The 16,855-nt window shown below is 34.0% G+C and overlaps 1 protein-coding gene across 1 annotated transcript in view; it reads left to right on the top strand.

Annotated features, from left to right (window-relative positions):
• The first annotated feature begins 8,846 nt into the window (after positions 1 to 8,846).
• Positions 8,847 to 16,855, top strand: part of LOC131963083 (CLIP-associating protein 1-like) — a 90,935-nt gene continuing 82,926 nt past the window's right edge. Inside the window, exons 1-2 of the mRNA XM_059328219.1 lie at positions 8,847 to 9,170; positions 10,383 to 10,767. Of these exons, the coding sequence (XP_059184202.1) occupies positions 10,573 to 10,767 (195 nt within the window). The 5' untranslated portion in view covers positions 8,847 to 9,170; positions 10,383 to 10,572. The remainder of the gene's footprint in view (positions 9,171 to 10,382; positions 10,768 to 16,855) is intronic.

Genomic DNA, 16,855 nt, shown 5'->3' with positions numbered 1-16,855 from the left:
TGCTTAATTTTATGTAATTTTTTGGTCATTTTATGTCTTTTTATGTCTTTTTTATCATTTTGTGTCATTTTGAGGCCAATTTGATTATTTTTTGGGTAATTTTGTGACAAATCCCAAAGTATCAAGTTATTCCTTTCCAAGGAGTCTCTGGCTCGAAGCTGACTGTTACACACTCAGGAGGTCAGAATGGACCTTTAAACTTATAGCAAAGGACTTAGATTAAAACTAACAATAAAATATAAAAAATATATACAACTGAGTTTGTATGATCTGAACTGTGAGATTCTGTTCAGTGAGGGGGGGTCACAGACAACATGCATGTTAAATTTGGGGTCGCGACTCAAAAAGGTTGAGAACTACTGGTCCAGGGTATGGTAAATTACACAGCTATCTTTTTTTGCTGAGTATTTTTATTTTTTTTTGTAATACTTGGAATCAAACACAGCGTCTCTGTGTTTGGAAAATAAAGCTTCACCATGTTAGTATGGTAACATTATGCAATGTTATGAAATGATGACTAAATTTACCATTGCATCAAGTTAACGCTACACTCGGCCCAAATTAACGTGTTCATCTGTGTGTAATTACAATAATGTCTGTGTAATTAAAAAGCGTCACATTTAAGCAGGGGTTCAGAAATAACGGAGTTTTGTTATTAAGAATCTGACTGAAATATTCGGTCACGTAAAATTTGACGGCACAGGACCCCAGACTTTATCTTTTTTATTTAATATCATTATCAAAGCAGGCATTTGAATATTAAAACACTCCAGAAACCAACTGATTGTGATCGACTTTAGTTAACACATAACATTAAGTCTAAATTTCAGGAGGAACTGTGCAAAGCATGATAACGTTTACTAACAGGATATATTGAGAGTAGTCAATGCTGTTCAATGTGTTTCGTTATCCTAAACAATAATCAGTATATTAAAACTGAAATGAAAATAAAGCCCGTCCGTTGTAACACATATTTTACTTGCATCTCTATTTGTCTGTGTAAAGTTTTCCTCTGCAGGTGATGCAGACAGGGTGGACCTCTGATGCTCCACATGAGAAGACACAACTGGACTCAAACACATCAACAACTTCTCAATATCTGAAGTTACATATTGATGATTTTATGTATGTGTAATTTGACTTAAATCTTTTGCTGCTGTAGTGTTTTTACGTTTTTGCATTATATCATATTATTAAAAGCACCCATTTATCAGCGTCCTTATTGTATTCTCACATTTTTAAAATTAGACATATATCACCTGGAATAAGAGTTGAACATAAATGCTTAATGTGCTATCTGTCTTGTATTATATCAGATATTTTAAATTAACATTTTCACACAGCAATAAAGACATTAGCTCAAATGTAAAAATAATTTATCGAAATGCATAAAAAACAACAAGGTGGAGAATATTTAAGTCTAGAAAAGTTCTCCATGATGGTGAACAGCTTGACCCTCTGACCTCCCCCATGCTGCTGCTGCCGTCATGGTGGAAGAAGAAGACATCTGGGCAGCTCTTCCTCAAAGAAGGGGAGAAGGTCTTTCCACCACAGTCCACCAGCAGACACTGATGTCCAGCAGCTCACTGGACACAGAGCTGTCACCAATGATTCACACTGACTATGGAAGGAAAATAAATGAGAGTATTAAATGCTTCAGGTAAAACAATATATATATAGATATATGTATGACAAAAAGCTATGAAGAGTGCCTAAATAATGTTGAAAACACTAGTGGGTTACATGTGAAGGATAAAATGGAAGAAGGGATCCACACCTCAAAAATATAAAACATTATTCAAACTTATTCTATTTTGTAGTCCTTTGAAGACACATAATGTGATCATAATGTCAGCTGTCTAAAGTCAAGTTACCAGGACTGGAAGTTAAATTTATTGACAAATGTACTGAAATAAGTAAATATAAATATAAAATGGCCTTTCTGTCTTAATTGATATTCCAGATAATAATCCCAGACAGTCTGTCAGTGTCACATCATAAAGGTAAATGCATACTGTTTAATAGCGCTGTGGGGGATTATCATTTTACACGTTAACCGATACGCCCTGACACATCTACACTGAGAAACAACCCGCAGATTTTCTAATGTAATAAGTTTGTTTTAATCATACCTGAGTAGAAGTTTTTAATAAGCAAAAAATATATAATTATGTGCCAGTATCAATCCAACATCTACGGTAAGAATACTAACCTAATTACATCTCACTGTCAATATTGACATGTGGGTGTGTTCCGGGCTGGACCCTAATCACGTGTGTGAAATTTGGGACAGATTGGACAATGTATGGTCAAGTTATACAGTCTTGTGTGTTATGGCGAGACGCCATATTTTGCCGCCATGCCACGCCCACATATTTTGAAGATCAGTAAAGGTGTTGATAAGTTGTGTTCCCCAAGGCCCAATCTGTTGGAGGAGTTATGTAAAGTATGCGACGTGGTCAATGAATGAAAGGGGTCGTGGATCAAGCATAAGGGGCGGGGCTTTATGAAATATTATGATTGAGGAGTGTTAAGGGCTGCACTCTGATGAAGCATGTGAAGTTTGGAGCAGATGGGACAAAGAATGGAAAAGTTATAACGATCTCGTGTTTTATGGCGAGATGCCATATTTTGGCGCCATGCCACGCCCACATATTGTGAGGGTCAGTAAAGGTGTTGATAAGTTGTGTTCCCCAAAGCCTTGTGATGGTACTGACCAAGTTTGAAGTCAATGGGATTAAATCTGTTGGAGAAGTTATGTAAAGTATGCAAAGTGGTCATTTTATGAAAGGGAGCGTGGATAAAGCATAAGGGGCGGGGCTTTATGAAAAAATTGTGATGTAGAAGTGTTAAGGGCTGTACTCTGATGAAGCATGAGAAATTTGGAGCAGATGGGACAAAGAATGGAAAAGTTATAACGATCAACCATCACAAGGCCTTTGGGATCAAAAGTTATTCAAATCTTTACCGAAAGTCACACTATGTGGGCGTGGCATGGCGCCAAAATATGGCGTCTCGCCATAAAACACGAGATTGTTATAACTTTTCCATTCTTTGTCCCATCTGCTCCAAATTTCTCATGCTTCATCAGAGTACAGCCCTTAACATTTCTACATCACAATTATTTCATAAAGCCCCGCCCCTTATGCTTTATCCACGCCCCCTTTCATAAAATGACCATGTTGCATATTTTAATGAACTCCTCTTAGAGATTTAACCTGATTGACTTCAAAGTTGGTCAGTACCATCACAAGGCCTTTGGGATCAAAAGTTATCAACACCTTTACTGACCGTCACACTATGTGAGAGTGGCATGGCGGCAAATTATGCCGTCTCGCCACAACACACAAGACCGTATAACTTGACCATACATTGTCCAATCTGTCCCAAATTTCTCATATGTGATGAGGGTCCAGCCCTGAACACACCCACATATCAATATTGACACTCAGTCAGAGCGCCCCCCGCTAACAACAGGTAGTCGCATGTTTTATAATTAGCCCTAGCAGTAGGCTTCACGCAGAGACACGAAATTTGGTACACACATGAATCATGTGGAGACACACCAAAAAGCCTCTTGGACCCATACCTCAAACCCAACTGAAAGTCTGCCATCTTGGTTTGAATTTGGCACAATTCATCGTTTTTTCCCATTTCCACCTCGCATACTTTAACGAACTCCTCCGACAAATTTCACCCCATGGACTTCAAACTTGGTCAGTATCACAAGGGCTTTGTACTTTGGGAGCAAAAGTTATTGAAAGCTTTACCGACTGTCACACTATGTGGGCGTGGCATGGCGGCAAAATATGGCATCTTGCCACAAAACTACACATCCTTATAACTTTTACATACTTTGTCCCATCTGGTCCAAACTTCTCATGCTTCATCAGAGTCCAGCCCTTAACACTTCTAAATAACAATATTTCATAAAGCCCCGCCCCTTATGCTTAATCCACAACCCCTTTCATAAAATGACCACGTTGCATATTTTACCATATCGATCCAAGATGGCCGACTTCCTGTACGTTTTAGGGTATGGGTTCTTGAGACTTCCACTAGAATATGTAAATTTCACGTGAGATTGACGTTTATTCCAAAAATGGTGAGTTTTTGAATATGATAAAGCTTCCAAATTAGCGATTCATTTTTGGGAAGGACAGACCAATAACAATAGGGGCCTCGCACTGTTAGTGCTCGGTCCCTAATAATAAGTGGACCAATTACAATAGGGTCCTCGCACCTTCGGTGCTCGGTCCGTAATAATAATAAACGGACCAATTACAATAGGGTCCTTGCACCGTTAGTGCTTGGTCCCTAATTAACTCGTTATCATGAGAAAAAAATATATGAATGCATGGCCATTCACCTAATAAGGTAAGATATCTATCTACCCACCCTAGAAGAAGCAGCAAAAACGATGTAAGACAACCTGTTTTTGTCTAGGGCAGGGATTCCCAAAGTGTGGTGCATGCACCCCTCGGGGTGCGCGAGATGAAAAATGTAATGCCGGTCTGATAATAACACAATTACATTTTTTCCCCCACACAATAAAGAAGTGTAAATTAACATTTCCTTTGTAAAATGTAAAATCAAAAACTGTAATATTACTTAATAAATAAATGCAGGCTATTCAAAATGCACTTCATCTTCAAATGAAGTGTAGAAGAAGTTGTCTTCTTCCATTTTTCCAACCTGTGTTATGATTGATGATTATGATTAATGATTATGATGATGATACGATTATGACGGGTTGTTTAGCTCCACGCTCATTTAAACTTGCTGCAATTTTTGTTCAACGCGGCTCAAAATATTATAAAATCTTCCCCAATTTATGTGCTTTCTGCCTCTGATCCTGAGCCTGTCATCATCCTCTTTGCTCTTAAAAGTGTAAGCTTGCGCATAACTTTGTTGCATTTTATTGAAACTGTGTTCAGGTTAATTCAAATGCGAGACCGCATTGTTGTGATGGTGATTATTTTATTATATGTGTTCTCATTTAAGCATGATTAAACATGCAGCCTTTAATGTGGCTATAAAAAAGCTTATTGCATTTTGTTTTTTTTGAAGGTGTGGGGGATTGGGGGTGCGTCAACACAGTTGGGACATAGAAGGGGGTGAGCGGCTAAAAACGTTTGGGAACCGCTGAGTTATAGTAAACTGTTTTCAGTTAAGATGTCTGTGTTGTAGGAGGGGGGGGGGGGGCTTTGGTAGTTAAGCAATCAGGTGGCCAGGTGGAGTCGACCAATCAGAGCAGAGCAACCAACTGAAATGAACTGACAGTGGAGACAGTTCCGCTACACTGAGCAGCCAGAGGTTGACAAACTGGAAATTCTGGCCTCGAACAGAAAGCATTTTTGGCAAAACCATAATACCTATCATTGATCCGACTTCACTTTGAGCGTCCTGAGTTCTTCCTGAACGTCTGCCTATGTTTTTTTTAAGAAAAATGAAAAAATAGCTTTGTTAGAGCGATCTAAAAAAACTGTTATATCTCCTTTTTTCAGAAATCATCCTGCGTTTTTAATATGGCAGCCAATGAGGCAGTTGGTGCGTGTTGGTGGCGCTTCTGTGCGTCCTACGCCCAAACTACAACTCTGACAGCTTTATAGGATTGTGAGTAAGAGGACAAATTTGCCTACGTTTCTATGTATGAATTATTTCTGTAGAGTGAAATTTGCGGCCTGGAGCGCAGTTTTCAAATTTATTTTGAAACTTTCTCTCCCTCTACACTCTGCTTGATGACATCACCACTCTAGACTCTCCATAGGGTTACATTGGGGGGATTTTTTGACGTGTTTTTACCCAATAATTTGAAAACTGTTTGTCGAAACCCTTAGAAAAGTCATAGCACACTTGTCATGGGCGAGCCGGTCGGTTTGATACCTTTTTTGTGTATGTGTGGCCAAAACTCTGGGAGTAAGAAATAAGCCCGGTGAATAGTAGTGAGTATGCTTTTGCAAGCAAGCACACAAAATAATAAAAATAGACCCGGTGAATAGTAGTTTGTGTGCTGTTGCAAGCAAGCACACAAAATAACACCAGTTAACTCTGACCGGGGCTAAAGGTTTTGTTGAGCCGGAACATGAACACAGAGCCTGGTTGAGCCTCCTCCGCACTAAAGCTCTCAGGTCTACTGTTCATGTAATAACTGCGCCACCCTGTGGCTAAACATCAGCACTGAAGCCATAACTTCACAAATTCTCATTTTCAATGACTATTATGTTTATAATGTCTGTGAGGTTCTCGCTGCAGCTGCTGCCCATTCGTCACTATGCTGACAAGTTGCCAGTGACAACGGGTTGCCATGGTGATAAGATAAACAACGTAAAAGTACTTCAGAAGCGACCAGCAGCACCGGCGACCGGGCTGTATAACATGTGGTCAGATAGCCTTCCCAAACTTCAGGCTCCTCCGCCGGCATTAGTTATGATTATAATTAATAATCAATAATAATTATGTTAATAAATGTGAACCATGCATGGTTCAGAGAACAGTAGCCTATACTAGTGTATGATGATACTTTTTAAAAAGTGTTTTATGCTCAATAATAAGTACTTATTAATACGGGACTTTTATTTTGACAGGACTTTTATTTTCGCGCTTCCGATGTGTTCGACGTCATATCAATAAATGAGAAACGAAAAAAGGAAAAAAGGAATTTGCAAAAAACAAATAATGGCCGTTATTTCATTTTGGTTTTTTGGTTATTTCGTTTTCTGATGCTGATAGCATCGGTCGGTTTTCAGTTTTCAGAATTAAGTTTTACACAACCAGGCCAAATACCAGATTAATATGGAAAGAATATAACTGCATGATATTCACAGAACTGTGCGCTGTGGATTTAAAAAATAAATAAATAGGGCCTTTGGATATAGACTGTACAGTAAAATATTGCCAGAAGGTGACGCCGTTCTGCGGCTTCCTTCACTGCAGCTCTACTGTATCTGCCGTTGGACCTATGCGTGGAACAAATGGCAAATAAAAAAAGGAAATAATAAAAAACGTATTTTTTCATTAATAAATTAGAGCTAAGTTCATTAACTTTGTAATACTTAGTATTAATATTTTTAAGTAAATTAAGAAATATAATAAATGAAGCATATACTTACATATGAAATAAATGTGGCATTAGGAAATAAAAACCCTGCAACTCCTATAAAAAATGTAAACAAAAAAACAAAACGTATGTATTATAATATATTTTAATTTGTACATTTACATTATATTTAATGGTATATATTAATTCATAATAATACCATTAATTAATTAATTTGTTTTTTAATTTCTTAATGGATTAGTATAGTAGGCTTTTTTATTATTATTATTTTTTTACGGTTTTCAGAATTTTTAAAAAACATTTTTTTGACCAATTGAAAATTCAAATTCTCAACGAGGATAATAATAGTAATAATACAAAAGAAAATTGTGTACAATACAAGTGCAAAAAAAGGGATTAGGGGATTCAAGAAACAAAAAGACGCATATTATCAGGCATTCAGTATAAAAAATGGAACAGCAAAATAATAAAATAAAAATAAATTATAATTCCGAACATCAGGAGACGGGCAAAGTCCAGACTTAATTAATGGCATATTTGCTTTTTACCTTTTCAAGGGATGAGAAAAATAATTTAAATTCATGAATAAAACCAGAGAAGGAAGGCTTAGAATTTCTCCACTTTGCACAATGAATATGATATTTACCCAAAAGTACTATTATGTTCATGGGGTCTGAAACAGATAAGCCTAATGATCCATATAAAAAAATATGATCTAATTCAAATGGCGGCACATTATTAATTTTCAAAGTAATCCAATTTTTTATGTTACACCAAAAATATTTTGTGATATGGCATAAGAAAAACAGATGTTCTAGAGTTTAATTTTCTCTATTACAAAAGTAACATTGATCCACAAAGTAACACTGCCACAGGATATATTTTATTTATAACTTTAAAATGTGTTTCTTTGACTTTTGGTAAAATAGACAATTTTATAAATTTCGAGTTAGAATAATAGGCTTGTTTATAATTCATTTATTTTGTATCATTTATTTATATTTTTATTGTATTTATTTGGTTGTAGTTTCGCGGCCCTGCCGAAAGATGTCGCCGTTCTGTGGCTTCCTTTCCCTGCAGCTCTACGTGTCTGCCCTTGGAAAAATGGCAAATGAAAAAAGGAAAAAAACAAAAAAACGTATTTCTTAATTTTTTTTCGTTAATACATTTGAACTAAGTTCACAAACTTTATAATAATTAACATTATTTTTTTTTAGTGAATTAAGAAATACAATAAATGTAGGATACAAGTATGAAATAAATGTGGCATTAAGAAATAAAAACCCTCCAATTCCTATAAAAAAAATAAAAAATACATATTCATTATGATTCATTTTAATTTGTACATTTACATTATATGTAATGATATATATTAATAATTTGTTTTCATTTCTTAATGGATTAGTATAAAAGGCTTGTTTATAATTAATTCAGGTTTTTCCTCTTTTGGATTTTTTTTAAATTGTCATTTTAGAAACCGAAATTGACAAAAAAAATCTAAATGTATATATGTCTAGAAAAACAATCTAAAATTCTATATAGTTCTAGAAAACACAGTATATTTTTTTATTTTTCGACTATTTGGGTTATAATTATATATACTTATAAATATACTCGCATAACCCAACGCCACTGATGGATAAGCTGTTTTTATAAGACAGTTCAATTAAAAAACAAACAATTTTTTAATTATTTTGTATTACATTTTTTAAATTGTATTTATTGTTTTGTAGTTGCGCGGCCCTGCCGACAGATGTCGCCGTTCTGTGGCTTCCTTTCCCTGCAGCTCTACGGTGTCCGCCATGGGACATGTAATGATTCGCAAAAGGCAAATAATGATTTTCTCGTATTTTAATGATATGAATGTGTTGTGGGTGGTAAGCTGCCGTGTTTTCACACTACAAATGGCTTGAGAATTAAAAGCCAAGTAGTTTAAAGTAGCACAAAACAGCGAGTTATTTCTGGACTGTAATGAGAAGTAACGGTAGTTTGTGGCCGGAGGCAGCGACGCCACTTAGGACTTTTCTCTGGGAACGATAAGGTCCATCCGGTGAATGACTCTCTACCGGTCACTGGATCAATAAGTCATTAATGAAGCCGCTACTAACAGGTGAGTGACGGCAGAGCTAACGGGCCTGATCCGTGGCTGCTGCTAACTTAACTTAGCCCGCTAAGCTAACACTAGCCTCCATGTATTTAGGAGAAAAGCTTGCTAGTAGCGAGCTAAGTGTGCTAGCAGTAGAAGCTAACAGCTACATAAAGTATTTTGACGTTCCGCTGCACCGTTAAGTCACTTAATGGCCGCTTAGCTCAACTTAACTCTAAGCAGTCTTTTTGGGCTATTTTGTCCATGTTTGAATCATGTTCATCCTGCCTGTATACACCACTTAAAAATGTTTTAATGCCATGTTGGTATATATTTTTTCAGCACAACCTCACCTATATGACCTAATAATAATTGATTTATTATTCTGACTTACTGGATCAACATTTTGAACCAAAAAGAAACAAAGAAAAACCAACATAAATGTGATCTTGTGTTTGTGTGTGATCCTGTTATCCAACTGTGGTTTTTATTCTAGTGGGACTCTATTTTATTTGTGTCTTGTGTGTTTAGAGTAACAATTTTGGTCATTTTTTTTTGTTGTTGTTTATTTTCTGTCTTTTTTCAGTCTTTTTTTGGTCATTTTGTGTCTTCTTTAGTCATTTTGTGTCTTTTGTGTTTTTTTGGTCTTTCTGTCTTCTCATTGTGTGTTTTTTTTTGTAATTTTGTGTCTTTTTTTAGTCATTTTGTATTTTTTTGATCATTTTGTGTTTTTTTTAGTCATTTTCTGTCTTTTAGTCCTTTAGTCTAACATAAAACATGATTTTGAATCTTTTTTAACTTTCAAATAACTATCATGCTCAATGAAGAATTTTAAATGTTGCAAATGTGAACAAAGGTGTCAAATCTAACATATAACAGGGTTCCATCCAGTTCTATCATTTTATACTAAATATATTTGAGATTGTCTCCAGTTTTACTTGGTATATCATCATCAAACTGAAACTGGCCTCATGGAGTTTACAGCCAGAACTTTAGAGGTAAATTTACAGTAGGGCTCCACGCTGCTTTGTTTTCTAGTCTGGATGTGAGGAAGAAGTCATGATTTGGAGCTTTTGGAGACTCCAGAGGGTTAAAGTGGCCCTGCTGTCTTTAATTCTCAGCTAAAACATTTACAGTCACATAAACATCATCAATATAACTGCTAACTGTCAGTTTCAGTGTGCTGCTTTGTAAACTTCAGCTTCTTGTCGTGTGTTTTGCTACATTTGGTTGCAGGAGAATGAATGTCCGGAGCAGAGCTTCACTGCAGGATGTCACGGTGCTCATTTCGGCTCATTCAGCAACGTTAGTAGCCGCCTCTTAAACATAGAAGCGGTTTGTAGACGGTCCAGGTATCCTGCAGCTGTATTTACATAACGTGAGGGGAAAGGCCAGCGGAGACTCTGCTGTGTCCCCAATCTGAGTCATGCAGGTGAGCATGGAGTATCTGGTGGAGCAGGTGATGCAGAAGGACCTGGGGAAGAGGCTCCAGGTGGGCCAGGACATCATGGAGCTCATCCTGGACGAGGAGAAGAGCCCCGACATGGAGCAGGACCAGAGCATGCTGGACAGGATGGTGGACTCAGTGGCCAGCTCCTGGGTCAACTCCAGCAACTTCAAGGTGAGGACACTTTTAATGTCCCTGTCACTGTTGTGGAGGACAGAAGGTCAAAATCTAAATTAATATTATAAAACAAGAATAACCGTCTTAGTACGTACATTAATATGCCATTAAATGTATCAAGAACAGTATTAAAATAAAATAATAAATGTCGAGATAAATCCCAAAATATGCCATTAAATGTATCAAAAATAGTATTAAATGAATGAATGAATATTATTGTAAATGCATGAAAATTCTATTAAATGTACAAAAAATAGTGTTGAAAATAAAGCAATTGATGTCTCAATAAAAACATGAATATGCTATTAAATGTATCAAAAATAGTATTAAAATTAATGAATAAATATAATGGTAAATGCATTAAAATTCCATTAAATGTACAAAAAATAGTGTTGAAAATGAAGCAATTGATGTCTCAATAAATACGTGAATATGTCATTAAATGTATCAAAAATAGTATTAAAATTAATGAATTAATATCATGGTAGATACATTAAAATTCCATTAAATGTATCAAGAATAGTATTAAAATAAAATAACAAATGTCTAGATGAATCCATAAATATGCCATTAAATGTATCAAGAATAGTATTAAAATAAAATAATAAATGTCTCCAATAAATACATTTAGGGAAATAAATATGGGGAAAATATAAAGGTAAATTAATATGGATATAAATAAATATATCTGATATTTATTATTGATAAATAAAAGAAAAAAGGAAAGTGAATAGAGGGGGGAGTAATGCAAAGTTTAACAGATAAATACAATTTAAAAATGCAATTATTAAGCCTTCATTTATTTTAGGTTATTTAATGGCATATTCATCATTCATTCATATTATCAAGTCATTTGATTTATTTTTGGTGATTTGAATCCTGTAGCTGGGTGAAATGGAAAAAATGAACACACGGCCTCTCTCTTTTTAAAAATAACTGTAGAGACGCTCTTGAACAAGACACTTTACTCTCAGCTGTTACATTACAGCTGCTTGGCCCATGATTCTGGTTGTGCTGGAACACATTAATAAAGCTTCTATAATATAAAAATGTTCATATAAAAATTACATATTAAATTATTTTTAGGAACTTTTAAATTGAATTTTTCAATAGAACATTCCTATTATAGGACAATACAAAAACAAAACAAATGAAAAAAAATACATAGAAACAATCTTGGTTGATGTTTTCCAAACATATTCCATTTAAAATGATATAAATCAGAAAAGTAGCAGATTTCAGAGAAATTAATACTTAGGTAAATGATATATATATATATTTATTTTTAATGATATATATATATATATAACATAGAAAGAATTACACATTTTTTTAAAAAGCTATAAAAAATAAAACAAATTAAAAAAAATACATATAAAATACAAAAAAATAAAATAATCAAGAAAAATAAAAGAATACATTAATATAAATGTCATATTTTTTTCCAACTAACTGTCCAAACATTGAATTTAAAATTATATAAATCAGAAAAGTAGCAAATTTCAGAGGAATTAATACTAAGGTAAATGAATAGAAATATCACTTAATGTCACCTGTTATTAATGAATTAATGCCTATATTTATTTTTTAATAAAAAATATATATTTTGTGTGTATATATTTATATATATATATATGGAGAAGATAGAAAGAATAACAATTAGTAAGAAACAATCTTGGTATTTTCCAAACATATTTAATTTAAAATGATATACAACTAAGGTAAATTAATAGAAATATCACATTTAAATGTCACATTTTATTTACAAATCAATGCCTATATTTATTTTTTTAATAATATATATATATATATAAGATAGATACAATTACAATTTATTTTTCAAAAGCTATCAAAAATAAAATAAAATACATTTAAACTGTGTCTGTATATATTTTTAAATTAAATATTTTTCACATTTTATCTGTGATGGTTTATTTAATGGCTATACATCAGAAATACAATACATTTAAATCATGTGTCTATATATCTTTTTAATATATTTAATTAGTTGTGTATTTTATCTCTAATTGTTAAAATATTTTTTTGTGTATTTTGATCTGATTTACCTTGCACTGTCTCATTTTGACTTTAAAGCGACTGAATCCAGTTTAAAGTGGCAGCACTCAGATTAGATTATAATGTATTAAAATCGGGGCTGTAATTTATGACTGTTTTCATTGTTGATTAATCGATTGTGCTGTAAAATCTCACAGAATAGTGAAAAAATGTTTAAGAAGTTGTAGGATCCGTGAAGCATGGCAGCAGGTGTGGAGGGCCACAGTAGCTGTCAGTCAGGATGATGGGATCACTGCAGGAGGAGCTTCATGGGTTAAACCAGCTGATTCCTGCAAGTGTCGGGGACAACTGTCCTCAGGGAATGCTTCATTTGTCCCCTGATAGACTGACCTATATCTGCCTGATTCTCATGAACATGCTACAGCTCATAGCAAAAATCCAAGAGCATTGAATACATATTTTCTTTGACCCTTTATAACACATACAATCTAAAGTCACTGTTTACTATGAATTTATAGTCTATTTAAATAATTTTAAGGTATTTTCTGACATCTTTAGAGACACTGTGAGCAAAATTCATTACCGTAACACATTTTTAAATAAAAAACAACAAATAATTTTTTTTTTTTTTTTCTTTGGCAAGCACTTAAATATGCTCAAAGGTAGCTGGTATCACCAAAATGTATTTTATGAAAATACACACATTTTATTTCAAACGATTCTATCATCACCTTAACATTTAACCATTTTTTTTCATCAATTTTCATTCAGATTTGTTCTTTATACATTGTTAAAAACCATTATCAGGGTTCGTACGGGTGCTTGAAATCCTTGGAAATGCTTGAATTTAAATGTTGTATTTTCAAGGTTTGAAAAGGATTTTGGATAAAGTGCTTGTAAATGCTTGAAATTCTTACTGTATTTCTCTTGCAATCTGACTATATCCATCTCTAGACTATAGATAATCCCATGTTCAATGTAAAAATAATGAGTAGCCTATCTGAAATGTAGAGCGTTCCTCCTAAAAGTGTAACACCATCGCTGTTGGTATGGTTGAGTGAAATCTCCCCCTTTTAGTATGTAAGTACTCATCTAAAACATGCAATTTACAACAGGTGTAAGATACTGGAAAAGCTTGAAAATGGACCTGGAAAGTCCTTGAAAAATGCTTGAATTTGACCACTAAAGCTAATGTGTACGAACCCTGCATTATGTTTGATTATATTCTGTTAAATTATACATTTTTAAACAAATGTGTATTCATTTTTATAAAGTTTATTAAATATTTATTGCATATAAGTGTGGGGAAACCATGACATTTTTATCTGGACGCATTACGGTAATGAATTTGGGAATCCAAAATATGTTTAAAAATATAGAAAGTATTATTTTAACACAAAACAATGAATTGTGCCTCATTATGGCTATATTGTTCATTCATATAAAAGTGAAATATATTAATTTAATAAAGTATGTCCTTATAATCTTCACAGACATATCTTAGTCTGACTTCATGAGAATCTCCCTACTGCCTGTATGCTGCAGCATCCTGTCTCTCCTTTGCTTTCCGTCCATGAACGTCTGTGTGTAAATTATGCAGAAATCAGGCTGCTGCTGCTGATTAATCAATACAGGGTGTGGTGGTGTTCCTCCACAGCATCACAGAGCTGATCTCACTTTATGTGCTTTTTAACGTCATGCTAATAAATACAGTAGGGGGAATCAAACCCTGATACCTGCAGGATTTTTGAAGCTTTATTAGAGATTTTTCTATCATTCCTGCTGATTAATTTCTAGCTTTGTCTGAGTCTTCTAAAATGTCAATTTATTTTTCCTCCTTGGCATAAGAAATGTCTCCATTTCCTCACTGTGTCCTTGTTTTTCACTGCAATATATAAAATATATCAGTTCTGAACCTCAATTAAAATGAGGGCTGCAACTAACGATTATTTTCATAACGATTAATCGATTAATTGTTTGGTCAATAAAATGTATAAAAAATATCAATCAGTGTTTCCCAAACCACAAGATGACTTCCTCAAATCTCTTGTTTTGTCCACAAACCAAAGAGATATTCAGTTTATTGTCATAAAGGAACAAAGAAACCAGAAATATTCACATTGAAGAAGCTGAAATCAGAGAATTTGGACTTGTTGTCTTTAAAAAAAACTGCTCAGACCAATTATTCCACTATCAAAATAGTTGATGATTAATTCAATAGTCGATTATTGTTCGACTAATCGAATAATTGTTGCAGCTCTACATGCTAATAAATACAGTAGGGGGAATCAAACCCTGATACCTGCAGGATTTTTGAAGCTTTATTAGAGATTTTTCTATCATTCCTGCTGATTAATTTCTAGCTTTGTCTGAGTCTTCTAAAATGTCAATTTATTTTTCCTCCTTGACATAAGAAATGTCTCCATTTCCTCACTGTGTCCTTGTTTTTCACTGCAATATATAAAATATATCAGTGCTGGACCTCAATTAAAATGGCACAATCATGGATAGAACTCAAAAAGTCTTAAGTGCAAAAATGTATAGTACATTTAGAGTTATTTTCATCTTTTCAACCTCTCTGAATATTTGTCCCATGACTGTTCTTCTCTGCAGAATCAGTCATGGCTTTCATTCTGCATTAAATTGTAGAAAAAAAGGTTGATTTAGTGCCTTTCAAAGGGTCATTCAGTTTATTTTTCAAGGCAAAAAGTTGTGAAATTTGAACATCTACAGTTTCTCTAATCTGATATGGTAATACTGATGATACTAGAGGTGTGAATCAGCAGAGGCCCCATGATATGATTTTATCCCCATACTTGAGTCGCAATACGATATTATTGCGATTTTAAGCATTCCGCAATATGGTGAATATTGCGATACGATATATTGAGATTTAACAGTTTGACTGCATTTTGTGTCCACAAAATTCAATTCAATCAAGAATTGTTTTGTCCAATAAGAGTAAACCAACAAAGTATTCAGTCAAAACTGAACTCAACTGATATCAAACATGTATGGACAACAACAACTGCAGTATTTTATCAAACTTTTCTCAACTTTAAGCTTCACTGCTCTGAATATTTTTGAATGAAACATCAAAATTAGCCTTTAAAATTTGTAGCGTTATTTCAACAACAACTTTCCTTAGATCCTCTAGTTTCATATGATACCAGTATCTCCAGTATATTCCTTAAAGTGAGCTTGATACGGCCTCCGGAGAAAAACAAAAATGGCGAAAATACTGACGGCCCACCGGAACGCTAAATATTGGTACTTGGCAGCCGTGAATCGATATGATATCGCCACACAAAATATTGCAGTACTATGCTGTATCAATCTCACAGTTCAGATCATACAGACTAAGTTGATACGTTGAATTTTGGACGAATAATGAAGCGGAGAACAACTAAAACATCTCCCTGTCTATGCATTTATGTATTTTTTTTTATATTTTATTGTTAGTTTTAATCTAAGTGCTTTGCTGTAAGTTTAAAGGTCCATTCTGACCTCCTGAGTGTGTGACAGTCAGCTTCAAGCCAGAGACTCCTTGGAAAGTAACAACTTGATACTTTGGGATTTGTCAGAAAAGACACAAAATGACCCAAAAAAGATTCAAATTGACCACAAAATGATCAAAAAAAGACACAAAATGAACCAAAAAAGACGCAAAATGACCAAAAAATGACATAAAATTAAGCAAAAAAGGACTCAAAAATGACCACAAAATGAACCAAAAAAGTTACAAAATGACCAAAAAAATGACATAAAATTAAGAAAAAAAGGACTCAAAAATGACCACAAAAAGACACAAATTGACCAAAGAAGACACAAATTGACCAAAGAAGACACAAAATGAACCAAAAAAGAAACAAAATGACCAAAAAAGACACAAAATGACCCAAAAAGGAAACAAAATGACCTAAAAATACACAAATTGACCAATAAATGATCTAAAAAAGACACAAAATGACCAGAAAAGACAAAAAATTACACAAAATGACTAAAACACATTAACACATGAACACTTTAACACAGTGGAGACAGAGCTGACTTCCAGAATGATTTGGCG

This window comes from Centropristis striata, chromosome 24 (genome assembly GCF_030273125.1).
Source record: "Centropristis striata isolate RG_2023a ecotype Rhode Island chromosome 24, C.striata_1.0, whole genome shotgun sequence".
Classification (NCBI taxonomy): domain Eukaryota; kingdom Metazoa; phylum Chordata; class Actinopteri; order Perciformes; family Serranidae; genus Centropristis; species Centropristis striata.
Note: the sequence above shows the minus strand (reverse complement) of the source record. Positions and strands in the feature narration are given on the sequence as shown.